This window comes from Heptranchias perlo, chromosome 3, assembly GCF_035084215.1.
Source record: "Heptranchias perlo isolate sHepPer1 chromosome 3, sHepPer1.hap1, whole genome shotgun sequence".
NCBI lineage: Eukaryota > Metazoa > Chordata > Chondrichthyes > Hexanchiformes > Hexanchidae > Heptranchias > Heptranchias perlo.
The window spans coordinates 26,669,395-26,684,624 of NC_090327.1; the positions used below are offsets into that span (position 1 = coordinate 26,669,395).

Sequence of the window (15,230 nt, forward strand, 5' to 3'; positions counted from 1 at the left end):
CCACTCACTTTGCTTCCTTTATCACCCGACGCGCCAGGAAAGCCTCTAGACCCTCGAGAACCCTGTAAGGAACAATTAGATCTCAGAGTGAAACAAGTACTACCATGGATAAAAACAAAGGGCCTAAAATTCTGGGGCACTGCTCTGCTGCCGTTAGCATGGTGGAGTGAGAGGTCCATCCATTCCTTGAAACCCATTGACCCCGTCCCAAATCCTTCGGACAGAATCGTTTTAATATTTGTGGCTGTCTGCATCTGCAATAGAGGCCTGAGGAGGTGCTGGAAAATCGGAGTAGCTTCCTGTCGCTCCAATGGGGGAAGCCAGAGGCCTATAACAGGCCGAAGATCAGAAGTAAAAAATGAACGCGGGAATGAGGACGTCCCTCTGCTCTCAGCAGCCATGGGATCCACTGGGCCTATAGCATGCCATGCTGGGCAGAATTCACAGACCTGCCCCTGATCTGGTGGATGCAATAGGAGCAGGCTTAAGAAGCCCCCGCCTCATCCTCTCAGAATTTGTGGGGGAGTATAAATAGAGCAGAACCCGGTGGACCTAAGTTCTGCCCCAAGTCCCTGCTCTCCACAGGCAAAACTCCCAACTGGCGTCCTCCCGCAGCACAGGAATTTCAGATATTAAAATATTAAAATAAAAGTTTTCATTTTCAAATTCTTCTTCTTTATCATCCTAACTAATCTGTGCACCATGTCACCATTCTTTTTGGGCTCTGAGGTGGATTTTACCCCTACCAGATCTGGAAATCTCTACCCCAAAAGCTGTTGAGGCTAGGTCAATTGAAAATTTCAAAACTAAGATTAATAGATTTTTGTTAGGCAAGAATATTATGGGATATGGAGCAAAGGCAGGTAAATAGAATTGAGGTACAGATCAGTCGTGATCTAACTGAATGGTGGAATAGGCCACAAGGGGCTGAATAGCCTACTCCTGTTCCTATGTACCCACCTGTTGGAAACTGGGCTTATAAACATGTGAAATCCATTGGGCGACTTACCCACCAATTTCCCGCTCAGATTCCGGCATTTCCAATTTTTACGGATATGTCTGGACAGGCGGTTAAGCTGCCCATCCAAAGCCGGCCAGAGTCCTTCTTTAAATTTGTAGATTAGTGTCCAATGTTGTCATCGAGCCCCAACTGCAATTTTAACTCCAGCCTAAGCAGGGAAGCTGCTGTGGCTTTCTCACCAGTTGAAGGCCTGGCAGAAAAGGATCGGAAGCAGAAAAGGCCATTAAAGGTATGTTTCTTAATTACCTTTGTGGGTCCAGGAAGAGCAAGAGTTCTCCTCCGAGCCTCACAAGGAAAGTTCACACCTCCACTTCCTCACTGCTTTCCGACTGTGAGATGCCCTCTGTACTCCCATCCCACACTTACTGGTTTCCAACGGGTGGGTAGGGTTAAATTTGCCCCCCCCCTTAAACACTTGAATTTAGTCCATTTGGAATACAATGATGTTGGGTAGGTGTTAATTTTTGTCTTTAGGCCTCCCTAAATTTGCACACAGTGATTTGCCCACTGGCTGTGCATGTCAGGAATTCAGATGTGCATCCAATTCATAGTCCCCACAACATTCCACCTATTAAAAGTACTGGATATATAATCAAAAGTGCTCCCAAATTCCAACATACATTCCCATCATGAATAGTTGTATGATGGGAGTGCTAATGAGGAAAATTTACCCCTATGTGGTTTTCTATAATGAATGGACCAGCTGTGGAGCTGCCATAGTGTAGATGCTGTTGGGCCCCTCTTTCCTGCTACTGTCTCATTTTGCCTGCTTAGCAATGAAAACCATTCTTGCCTTGAACTGGTCTTTGTTACTGGTCATATAAAAATACGTTGATGGTTGTATTGGGATTTAAAAATGCAATTTTCAATGGGCCTAACATGAATGGGAGAGAAGGCTAACTTAAAATATGGAAGATTAAACCAAGACACCTGCCCTATGCACTATGGTTTGAAATCAATATCCAACACGTAGAAGGCTAGAAATTATTGTTGTGGGTGCTGTTATACAAAAGTTTAACGTGTCTGTATCAAGTTCCTCCCTCTACTTAATGGAGGTGCCGACCCATTTACAATAAACCACTTAACTCTTCTGTTAAAATGGTAGAGTGAGGAATTTGATCTGAGTATGTTAAGCATTTATATGATAACGGCACAGATGGTAATTTTCAGACAGTAATTTATTAGAATGAATGGGAATTCAGATTCACTCAGAAAAAATCCATTAAGTATTCTAGAATATGCTTTTTGTGGATAATATCACCTACACACCTCGGATCCAGGAGGCCCTCCAATACCTTGTGGCCCAGAGAAACCACGATCCCCCTGTGTTTAGAAGCAACAACATGAATTAATACACATACTGGATAAATCTGACTTTGCGGTGCTTGATGCAGACACTGAGAAAGTGTTTCATTTCTGAGAGTGAAACCCCTCACTTTGATCAATGCAAAATTCATCAGAAATCTGAGTCCACAAGACTCATTGGAAACTGTGCTGCCCAGTGTGCAACTCAGCCATTTAGATCAGGAAGGTCTCAGTTTGCTTCCTCGTTCTGTGCTCAATACTTTTGCAAACAACTTTCTTCCCTGAAGGTGTTGACTTCCTTTTGGGGTACAGCTGCACAAGGGCCAGATGTCTTTTCTTACCTCAATCCAAGCAGTCTTTCTTTATATGTGAGCCTAATCACTGAATATCAGTAGGCTATTCCACCACGGAACGATATTATAATCATGCCCAGTCCTGCTCTAGCCTACATGCATGCATAGACTTATAGATGTTTACAACACAGAAGGAGGCCATTCGGCCCATAATGTCCATGCTGGTTTTTGTTAGAGCAAAGGTTGCTGGATAGTGATCAGGAGCTGGAGGCCTGGCTGCTCTTTCCCTTCCTTAACACAGAACCAACACTACTACCTGTACCACTACCATCATTCCAGCTGTGATCAACTGACTCAGCAAAGACCAGCAATCGAACCTGGGACTTTCAGAATCAATATGGCTCAGCTACTCACTGCCTTAATTAGAATACCTTGGTATGTGCTGAGTTAGCAGAGCTCAGCCGGGGTAGAGGTGAAGGCATATCAATTTCCTCAGCAGTCCTGTCTTAGAGAGGGTAGGTGGGAGGGGGGGGGGGGGGAGGGGGAATCATCCAAGGTTCCTGATGACAGTATCCAGTGACCATCGTTAGAAACTGCACAAATATGACATTGGGTGAAAACAGTATCAGGCTGAGCTATAATGCCATCCCCATCACTGATCGAAAAGTCTGCTAGTACTCAGTACCTAGATTCACAAAAGTGTCCACTTGTGCGGTACCCCTGGAGTCGTATTATAACGGGAGTCAGCACCTTCGAGAGCAAATTGGTTAAAAGTGGCAGAAAACTGTGTATCATCACCCTTTGCTTACAAAAGAACAAGAATGGTGATCAAACACTCTGGTACTCTACTCCATTATTGGCATTATTGTATTTGTTGAGTTTTTAGAAGGTTGGGAATTAGGATTGTGATAGAACCATTGGATGTTTCTCAACTCCACAAGAAAACCAAACCCAACCTGACTAATGAAAGACTGGAACTAAACCATGTCACCTGCTTCTGTACACCCTAGGGAGGCTCTCATCATCGACCTGTGCTGTTCTGTTATTTTAAGACTTTAGAGTTCTTATCACCCATGTGTTGGAACTTTTGAGTTCTACATAGATTAAGTTTCCAAGTACACACCAGGCTGTGGAACTTCACCATTGAAATCAATGGATGGAAAATCAATGGATGCATTTACCTCAATACTAAGCTATGTCATACCCTATTTATAAACCTCCAGCTTTAATCTTCATGATGTAATCCCACAAAGAATAAATATCTCAAAATTTTCCCCTGGTCCCACCTGAGGCCCCATTACAGTCAATAGAAAAGTGCTTCTTCTCCCTTAGCAACTACCTGGTTACCATTGTTTGGCAACTATAGTCTTCACTTCTGATGCTGTCTTGATGGTTTCATCCCATTGATCTTGACTGCATTCTCTTTGGTGACACGGCTGTTTTCTCAATCAGTCCATCTGTTAATTTATCTTTTCATTGCCATGTTGTTTAGCACCTTCCTCTTCCTCCATTCATTTTACTCTTATGAACCATCTTTGAAAGTCTTGGACCAGGGAGGTTTGTTGAGTCCAAACTACTTTGGCTCTGACAAGTTTCCTTACTTCTTCAAATCTATAACAATTTTTGATAGCACCATAGTTTGACTAGCCATAGATTTTTTTTTGCACTTTCAGTAACCGCATCTCACATCCATCCAAAATCACAGAATAGAGAAGTACACATATAACTCTCAATTTTACCTGATCCTGATTATTTTCTTCCAAACAATGAAGTGTGGAAGCTGAAATCACAATAGTTATCCTTGTTCTGATCTCATTCTTATGCTTACTATTGTGGTTAATCTTATTCCCAAAGTGTTTAAATTAGTGCTTTTTGGAGACCTTGCTTCTTTTCACTTACCAGTCACTATAGTTTGGATCTTTTTTTACATTTATAATTATGCAGCACCTCAACATGTAAGTGTCAGTTGGCTCAGTTCTTAGCCCTCTCACATCTGAGTCCCAGGGTTCATTCTATGTGAGGTGCTTTGGTATACTTCTGAGATATGCCGTAAGGCGCTACATAAATTATTTTTATTCATTCTCTCATTTGGGCCTTCTGTCATTTTGGCTAATAGGATCAGTGAAGCAGAGAATGAACATGTTCCTTCCATTCACACTCATCCCACCATAAATGAAACATCCAATGGTTCTATCACAATCCTAATTCCCAACCTTCTAAAAACTCAACAAATACAATAATGCCAGTAAGAATTACAGCGTTCATCCCAACTAGTTTGCAATAACAATGAATTAATATTCCTTTCAGGAAAATTAATTGTATTTAAATTCAGCTCTGAAGACAGAGAAAGTTCAATATTACAGTTATTTAAATATTTGCTGAAACCTTTTTGATCATTTTGGCTCTGGAGAAAGTACAGAGAAGGGCAATGAGGATGATCCTTGGCCTAAGAGCACTGAGTCACGAAGACAGACTTTATTGGATGCGCTGCAGAGATGTAGACTTAGAGGGGATCTGATTCAGGACCTTAACATTGAAAAGGACATTGATAGCATACAAATAGATAGATTATTTGACATAATAGAGCTCAGTCCAATTAGGGTCCATTCACTTAAATTTAGAAAGTAGGGACTGAGGTTTGAGCTGTGGGTGTTTTATTTTGCTCAGAGAGTGATTAAACTATAAATGTCATTCTGGTAATAGGGACTGATTTCTTGCAGTTCTTCAAGAGGGCATTGGACACATTTTTTCAAAGTCATAGCAGAAGGAAGACAAGATTTTGGGATATAACTAACCAAGGCTTGCCTAATCGTCTTTGAGGTATTAGAGAGGAATCTTTGACAATGATTCCGAAATTGGCTTTCTTTTGCCTGTCCAAAAAGTGGCGGGGGGGGGTGGGGGGCGCGTTTAGTGGGAGGAAGGCTGGGGATATGGAGATGATTCCAGTAAGCAGCGGGGAGAGTGCATATGGACCCTTTCTCATCTTGCATATATAACGTAACGTTAGAGTAATTGAGTATTTTATATATTTTCTCTAATTTGGAGAAATGTACTGAATGACTCATAAGGAGATTTGGCTTTGTTCACATACCTTTGGACCCTCCTTCCCGACCTCTCCATGAATACCTTTTTGGCCTTTATGACCCTAGAAGAAACAAGGTAGTTAGTTTCACAATCAATATTTCTGGGTGAGCTCGTGGTACACTTTGCTGAGGGACCAAAATATAGCTTCATAGGATGGAGGAACACAGGGTTGACCTCCTTCACATCTGAGCTCCCAGTCTCAGTCATGCTCCTGTGAGAGTAGGAACCAGACACCTTTTCACAAATGGGGAGGGACAACTGGAGTCATTTCCTTGCCACTGTGATGTGCAGCAACATCAATGGTGGTGCTGGCAGAGGTCTGGGACCATGTTGACCAGCTAAACACAGGAGGTGCATGGTCAAACAAAACATGTGCAGGTGGAAAAACAGATACACCTCATCAAAGAGGATTTGTCTCTCCAAACCCATACACCACAGAGTGAAAACCCGGTGCCACCATTAGCAAAGTAAAATTCAAATTTGTCACCACAACAGGAAGACAAACCTGGCCTTTAAGTGTCAGCTTAACTCAGTTGGAATTTTCCTCACCTCTGAGTCAAAAAGCTTGGTTTCAAGCCCCACTCCAGGACCTGAGCACATAATTTAGGCTGCCACTTCAGTGCAGAACTCAGGGAGTGCTCCACTGTCAGAGGGTCTGTCTTTGGATGAGACATTAAACTGAGGCACTTTCTGTCCATTGAAGTGGAAGTTAAAAGATCCCATGGCACTACTCAAAGAAGAGCAATGAATCTTTTTGTGTCCTACCCAACATGCTTCTCTCAGCCGACAGCGCCAAAAAACACAATCTTCTGTCAGGAACTTAAATAGTTGGAGAAGAATCTTTGATAGGATAGGATGTTTATGGGTTATGGACAGAGCCAATTCATTTGACCTTATCTTTTACCGTGCTTTCTTATGTGACAGGGCACTTACTGGGGTCAAAAGTCCTCAATATTTGTAATGATACAAGTTGGAGTAGCATAATGGAACTTAATTGTTGTTTACCTTAAACCCTGGTAGCCCGGGGGGCCCAGGAGGGCCTGGAGGACAGGACATCGTACACTGGGAAACAGAACAGACTTTCTTAATTATGTTTCACAAAAACAACATCAGAATGAAGGAATTCAAATACAAAAATCATTGTCCAAGTAAGTGATTTATATCCCACAGATAGGGGTTATGGCAGCAAAGTTTACTTGTTTCATTTACCATTGGAATAGCTATCAACCAGACAAGTGTCAGGCAATGAACATCTCCAACAAGAGAGAGTCTAACCACCTCCCCTTGACATTCAACCGCATTACCATCGCCGAATCCCCCACCATCAACATCCTGGGGGTCACCATTGACCAGAAACTTAACTGAACCAGCCACATAAATACTGTGACTACAAGAGCAGGTCAGAGGCTGGGTATTCTGTGGTGAGTGACTCACCTCCTGACTCCCCAAAGCCTTTCCACCATCTACAAGGCACAAGTCAGGAGTGTGATGCAATACTCTCCACTTGCCTGGATGAGTGCAGCTCCAACGACACTCAAGAAGCTTGACACCATCCAGGACAAAGCAGCCTGCTTGATTGGCTCCCCATCCACTACCCTAAACATTCATTCCATTCACCACTGGTGCACCGTGGCTGCAGTATGTACCAGGATGCACTGCAGCAACTCGCCAAGGCTTCTTCGACAGCAACTCCCAAACCCGCGACCTCTACCACCTAGAAGAACAAGGGCAGCAGGCGCATGGGAACAACACCACCTGCACGTTCCCCTCCAAGTCACACACCATCCCGACTTGGAAATATATCGATGTTTCTTCATCGTCGCTGGGTCAAAATCCTGGAACTCCATACCTAACAGCACTGTGGGAGAACCTTTACCAGACAGGACTGCAGCGGTTCAAGAAGGCAGCTCACCACCACCTTCTCAAGGGCAATTAGGGATGGGCAATAAATGCTGGCCTTGCCAGCAACGCCCATATCCCATGAATGAATAAAAAAAAGGAATGGACATCTTCCAATCCCCATCAATCTCCCAACTGACAAATAGAGTGATCACTAATACAGTGCAGACACCAGCGTTATCATCCACTGAACTGTCTCACCTCTGCACATATTGGACACTCCACTTCATACTCTCACAATCCTTTGTGCAAAGAAATTCTCTCTGGCTAAGTTCAAATTTTAAAATTACATTTCCTGGGCATGTTTTGATTTACTCTTGTCAGTTCCATAAAAAAAATGTATCCAGCTTAGATCATATCTGTTCTGATGAAAGGTCTCACCAGCAATGTTAACCAATCTTTCTCTTCCAGATGCTGAATTTTCTTTTTGGTCAGCCGGGTGTTAGTTACATCACCATGACCAAGGGTCTCCAAACTAAGCAACTGAGAAAACCACACAGGTAGAGTTTATGTTTGCCAGATATGGAGTGCACACTATCGACCTGTGGCAACACAACCATGGGGACAAAGACAACGAAGGGAGATGATTGCCAGGAGGGAGGATTCTGGCCGACACCAAACTGGAAGGAGAGTCAACTTCACAGAGGGCAGATTTCTGTGCCAAAAACACTCAAATGGGGACCTGGATTAAGTAGTTGGTGATGAGTAAGCCTGTTATACAGCACTGTACTTAGATGCTTAAAACATCAAGGTGACGGGCGGATTGAAACTTGTTCCGCATAGGTTTTTATTTTTGAATACCCTGTGCACTTACCACAACATCTCCACTTCCATCTGCTCCTGCCGTGCCAGGTGGGCCCTTTGCAAAGGAGAGAAGCAGCATTTAGTAAATTGTACTGTAGAAAAAAAACATGAAAACTGAAGCTTAATAAACAACTTTTGTTAATAATTAAATTACTTTCTGCAATTTTATTTTTGCTGCAGATTGGATCCATGAGTGTCACTAGGCTTTTTTTACCCTATTCAAGTGGACATTAAAGCTTAAGTGTCAAGAGGCTACTTAATAATGGGAGGCAGTACAGCTGAGATTGATCCTGTTCACACAACAGAGGTAATATATATTTTGAGCAATTCAGTTTAAAAAACTGGATCTCCCTTTGTAGATCTTTTAAATGGAACATGCACACAGTTAACAAAAAATATATGTACCAGACAACTACCAATGGAAACAACTAAAGGCAGAAATATGAAAAAAGGGTAACACTGAACTTACTTTGGGCCCTGGAGGTCCAGGTATGCCAGGTGGTCCTTTTGTTCCAGGGTCACCCTAACATTAAAAAAAAATACGGGTAAGAACTTCCTGTGACTCTGTAACATTGTCGTCAATAGAAGAATCTTCATTGTGGAGTTTGTCCAATAATGTACATGTTCACACAACAGAATTTAAGTGCACAGACAATGCCTTGTGGCTACAGTCCAAACTACATAGTGTGACATGCAGCTCTCTACTTATATGGTATTTAATAAAGGAACAACAATAATCAAACAAGAAAGGGCAAGAAATGTAAATGCAAAAAAAGACACATAGGGCTTCATTTTAGCACCCGCTATCAGGTGCGTTCCTGGCGGGGGGGCTCCGAAAATCGGGGAATCCCGGAGCGGGACCGGACCCCGGCTCCAACCCACCCACTTCCGGGATCCCCACTGACGCGCCAACGTGCGCGCGCAGCCCCCGCATGTGGGAATTCCGCAGGCAATTAAAGCCAGCGGGATGCCACTTGAAAGTATTTATTGTGCTATTTCAGGTCATTAACTGACCTGATTAAGTGAATATGTGAGGAGGGGTGGGATTTTATAGACAACTGGGACTGTTTCCCATACTGGGGGAAACAGTCCCAGTTGAAATGGACATGTTGCAGCTGTCAGCCTGTGGCAGCTGCAAAGGTCCATTTGACAGGTGGGGGGGATGGGGGAGACCCTCACTCATTGCAGGAGGCCACTCTGTCACTTGGGACGAAGTTTGGCCTCCACCACCCTCTTCCTGACAAGAAAATTCACCAACTTGCACACTTACCCCAGGGTCCAGAGACATGTACCTACCTTGCGGACCCCCTCAGATGTACATCTTCCGGATGGGGGCCGCCGTAGCTGCAGTCATGACCTCCTCGGAGGGCGAACAGCATCACCAGCCTTGTCGGCCACGCCGTCCACCTCTGACATGTGGAGCTCCACAACACAGGGCTGTGACACATCCACCTGCACAGCAGGTGGGAGGGCATCCGCAGAGAGAGATGCGTCACAGAGGGCACTACCCTCGCCACAGGGTCCACAGACCGAGGCTCAGCTTCCTGGACCTCTCTGAGCAGCAGTGCACACGGAGGCTCAGAGTCACTCGACATGTAGTCATAGACATCTGCAGCCTCCTTCATGCCGAGCTGCTCCCGGCTGGCCCGAGCACCATCTTCTTACCTGTCGCTGTCAAAGTCACCGTTGCCCTCAACAACTTCTCCTCCGCATCCTTCCAGGATGCTACCGGGGACATCGCCGACGTCTCTCAGCCGTCTGCACAAAAGAATCCTGCAAATACACCTGCACCCACTCTGCAGTGACACAATGGGTGTCATCAGTTGTGGGTCTTCATTGTGATCCTCAGGAAAGGGCATTATTGCACAAACCAGACAAGATTCGCAAAGACGTGGCAGTAGTGGTGCCAATATAATATGTAATGTGAGTTGATCAGAAATTCATTATAAGTAAAAACCATGACAAACCCTCAAACACCCTTGTGCATCCCCTTCATGCTCACGACACATTTGCCTTACGCTTCCTACTGCACATATGTGATGCATGCCCTGTGACTGCAGCACAGGTAGTGGCAGGTTGAGTGAGGCTGACTGTGAAAGAGATGCACGAGAGGGTGAGTATGAGATAGAGCCATGAGACTGTATGAGGATTGGGTTGAGTGGTATTGGCGGGATGAGTACTGGCGAGGTGAGTAAGTGCAGGTAAGATGAAGATGAGCTTTGAGTGGGTATGAGGGGTGATGTGACAGAGTAGTGTTGGCAGTGCAGAAGGAGATGTGGGGTGGGGGCGGTGATGTGGCAGATGGATTGTAGGGGAATGAGTAAGTGTACTCACTTTGGCTGACCTACTTAGGTCATTGGAGCGCCTCCTGCACTGTATGCAGGTGAGCGATATGTTGGTGGTGCAGGTGACCTCCTCTGCAACCTCGAGCCAGGCCTTCCTGGTGGCAGAGGCAGGCCACTTCCTCCCGCCTGCTGGGGTTAAGATCTCTGTCCTCCCCCTCCTCCTCACCTCATCTAATGATAACTGGAGTGAGGCATCATTAAACTGGGAGCAGCCTTTGCCCTGGGCTGCTCCATGCTGTAATTTTTTCTATTTCTTGCAGCATCTGTCAGTGGAGGACTGCCCCTTTAAATAGAGCTCCTCCAGCTGACAGACCTTACTGCGCATGCGCAGTCCGCCCGACGCGCAGATCTGCAGCCGGGAACCCGGAAGAACAGGTAAGTGGATCCAATTAGGCTGCGATCGCGCGGGGGGCAGACTAATTTCACCGGGCGCGTTACCCATGTGCCCAATAGTCCCCCCACCGCGAACCCGCAGCCCTGCTAACATCGAGCCCATAATAAGCCCAGCATGATTGCATAATGAATTGGAGACCGAACCTGCTATCCAAGGAGGGGAAGAATGTAACATCAAGTCTGTGCTTCCAAACACACTGAGTTCTTAACGTTAACTGTGCCACCGAGCTGGGAATCTGCACTTTTATGCAGACAGGAAGAAATAAGAGGGGAAAGTGCTCAGGGCCATTTTGCACATCTTGTAGTGGTTGGTTTCAGAGCTGCACTATCAAGGGCCTATCCAGCTGCCTGTTCAGCCTCTTGCATGGAAATAAATAGAAGTTACAACACAGAAACAGATCATTCAGCCCAACCATGTTTACATTTACCCTCCACATGAGCAAATAGTCCTAATGATGTTTGGCTACCCTGTTCCATGCTTCTTCATCCTCTTTTCCTTCATCCATCTATCCAATCTAATCTTCAGTGTTGACATAGCTTCTGCTTCAACCAATAACCTTTGAAGTGAATTTCACAAACTCACAACACACTGTGTAAAAAAGTTGCTCTATGGTCCACCATTCTTACCCCCTCTCAGTCATGGATAATGAGTGGAGTGGACAGATCCAAGCCACACAGACAGTAGACAGGTGAAATTTCTATTTTCTTGTAACAACTTATGTTGTACATGTTACATTCCAAAATATTGAATTTTTAAAATAAAATATGACTTCAAAACAAAAATGACCAAACCAAATTAAAGAGACATTAAGTACAACAGAAAGAAAGGGTTAATGTTTCAGGTGGGACACTTCATCAGAATTTGGGACCCTGTCTTTAAGCTTTTTGATGTTGACTGGACTACTGTGCATTTTCTGCTTTTATTTCCTATTTTCGTCACTTGAGCGACTTCATCCTGGATAGTCCAGTAAGTGGTGAAGTTACAACATAGGATTACGTGCATGATAAACAGCGGAAGCAGCATGCTAGAGACAAAGCTAAGTGATCACACAACCAACAGATCAGATCAAGGCTCTGCAGTTCTGCCACATCCAGTCGTGAATGGACAGTTAAACAACTAATGGGAGGAGGAGGCGCCATGAACATCCCCATCCTCAATAATGGCAGAGCCCAGCACGTGAGTGCAAAAGACAAGGCTGAAGTGTTTGCAACCATCTTCAGCCAGAAGTCCTGAGTGGATGATCCATCTTGGCCTCCTCCTGAGATTCCCACCATCACACAAGCCAGTCTTCAGCCAAACGATTTACTCCATGTGATATCAAGAAATGGCTGAGTGCATTGGATACAGCAAAGGCTATAGGCCCGGACAACATCCGGGCTGTAGTGCTGAAGACTTGTGCTCCAGGAGTAGCTGTGCCTCTAGCCAAGCTGTTCCAGTACAGCTACAACACTGGCATCTACCCAACAAAGTGGAAAATTGCCCAGTGATGTCCTGTCCACAAAAAGCAGGACAAATCCAATCCAGCCAATTACCGCCCCATCAGTCTACTCTCAATCATCAGCAAAGTGATGGAAGGTGTCGTCGACAGTGCTATCAAGAAGCACTTACTCACCAATAACCTGCTCACCGATGCTCAGTTTGGGTTCTGCCAGGACCACTCGGCTCCAGACCTCATTACAGCCTTGGTGCAAACATGGACAAAAGAGCTAAATTCCAGAGGTGAGGTGAGAGTGACTGCCCTTGACATCAAGGCAGCATTTGACCGAGTGTGGCACCAAGGAGCCCTAGTAAAAGTCAGTAGGAATCAGGGGAAAACTCTCCAGTGGCTGGAGTCATACCTGGCACAAAGGAAGATGGTAGTGGTTGTTGGAGGCCAATCATCTCAGCCCCAAGACACCACTGTACGAGTTCCTCAGGGCAGTGTCCTAGACTCAATCATCTTCAGCTGCTTCATCAATGACCTTCCCTCCATCATAAGGTCAGAAGTGGGGATGTTCACTGATGATTGCACAGTGTTCAGTTCCATTCACAACCCCTCAGATAATGAAGCTCTCCGTGCCCACATGCAGCAAGACCTGGACAACATCCAGAATTGGGCTGATAAGTGACAATTAACACACCAGCACCAGGCAATGACCATCTCCAACAAGAGAGAGTCTAACCACTTCCCCTTGACATTCAACGGCATTACCATTGCCGAATCCCCCACCATCAACATCCTGGGGGTCACCATTGACCAATAACTTAACTGGAGCAGCCACATAAATACTGTAGCTACAAGAGCAGGTCAGAGGCTGGGTATTCTGTGGCGAGTGACTCACCTCCTGACTCCCCAAAGCCTTTCCACCATCTACAAGGCACAAGTCAGGAGTGTGATGGAATACTCTCCACTTGCTTGGATGAGTGCAGCTCCAACAACACTCAAGAAGCTCAACACCCTCCAGGACAAAGCAGCCCGCTTGATTGGCACCCCAACCACCACCTTAAACATTCACTCCCTCCACCACCGGCGCACCGTGGCTGCAGTGTGTTCCATCTACAAGATGCACTGCAGCAACTCGCCAAGACTTCTTCGACAGCACCTCCCAAACCCGCGACCTCTACCACCTAGAAGGACACGGGCAGCAGGCGCATGGGAACAACACCACCTGCACGTTCCCCTCCAAGTCACACACCATCCTGACTTGGAAATATATCGCCGTTCCTTCATTGTCACTGGGTCAAAATCCTGGAACTCCCTACCTATCAGCACTGTGGGAGAACCTTCACCACGTGGACTGTAGCGGTTCAAGAAGGCAGCTCACCACCACCTTCTCAAGGGCAAATAGGGATGGTCAATAAATGTGCCAGAAACACTCACATCCCATGAATGAAAATAAAAAACCTCAGATGGCCAGAGCTGTTAAATAGACGGAAATCCCTCCCCTCCAGAAATGCTGTGGGAAATTTTAACTTCCCCACGATGGGTGGGAGAGGGTCACCCCATAAATATCGCTGCTGCGGTGTTTGCGCCCGTATCTGAAGACTTTGGCAGTTAATTTTTTGATGACATAGGCACTGGGAAGCTGGGGCAGCAGACCCAATGACATCACTAGGATGTGCAAATTGTTGATTAACCTCAATTGGGCAGGATAAGTGGTGGTAGGGAGACTCACCTTAAAACAGGCAGGTGTTTCAATTACATATTAATATGATGGGATATTGGTACCTCACACAAATTCTCACTCTTTTGGTGTGCAGACACTAGTTGCCATTTAAAAAACACATCTAGGGTTTCTAGGTGGGAGTGAGTACCCTGGAGGTCATAGAAAGGGTACAGTGATAGAAAAGTATGTGAATTTTAGACTATTTTAAACTATTTTTCTTCATTTTTGTTTGTTGTTTCTTTTCCTGTTGGCACTTAGATTCGGATAAGCCTTTCATAGAATCATAGAAAGTTACGGCACTGAAGGAGGCCATTTGGCCCATCGGGTGCGTGCCGGCCAAAAAAGTGCGATCCAGCTTATTCCCACTTTCCAACACTTGGTCCATAGCTCTGTAGGTTACGGCACTTCAAGTGCACATCCGAGTACTTTTTAAATGAGTTGAGGGTTTCTGCCTCTACCACCCTTTCAGGCAGAGTTCGAGACCCCACCAGCCTCTGGGTGAAAAAAATTGTCCTCAGCTCCCCTTTAATACTTCTACCAATTACTTTAAATCTATGCCACCTGGTCACTCACCCCTCTGCTAAGGGAAATAGGTCCTCCCTATCCACTCTATCGAGGCCCCTCATAATTTTAGATAATTCAATTAAATCTCCCCTTGGCCTCCTTTGTTCTGAAGAAAACAACCCCAGCCTATCCTTTTCTCATAGCTAAAATTCTCCAGCCCTGGCAACATCCTCGTAAATCTCCTCTGTACCCTCTCTAGTGCAATCACATCTTTCCTGTAATGTGGTGACCAGAACTGTACGCAGTACTCAAGCTGTGGCCTAACCAATGTTTTATATAGTTCTAGCATAACCTCCCTGCTCTTATATTCTATGCCTCAGCTAATAAAGGAAAGTATCATATCTGCCTTTTTAACCACCTTATCTACCTGTCCTG

General features: G+C 45.2%; 1 protein-coding gene across 1 annotated transcript in view; it reads right to left on the reverse strand.

The window, feature by feature from the left end:
* The window catches only part of LOC137306049 (collagen alpha-1(IX) chain-like), a 140,114-nt gene that overhangs the window by 59,216 nt on the left and 65,668 nt on the right, over window positions 1-15,230 (reverse strand). Inside the window, exons 15-20 of the mRNA XM_067975092.1 lie at window positions 8,876-8,929; window positions 8,417-8,461; window positions 6,709-6,765; window positions 5,711-5,764; window positions 2,291-2,344; window positions 9-62 (exon numbers count right to left, since the gene is read on the reverse strand). Coding sequence (XP_067831193.1) covers window positions 9-62; window positions 2,291-2,344; window positions 5,711-5,764; window positions 6,709-6,765; window positions 8,417-8,461; window positions 8,876-8,929 — 318 coding nt within the window. The remainder of the gene's footprint in view (window positions 1-8; window positions 63-2,290; window positions 2,345-5,710; window positions 5,765-6,708; window positions 6,766-8,416; window positions 8,462-8,875; window positions 8,930-15,230) is intronic.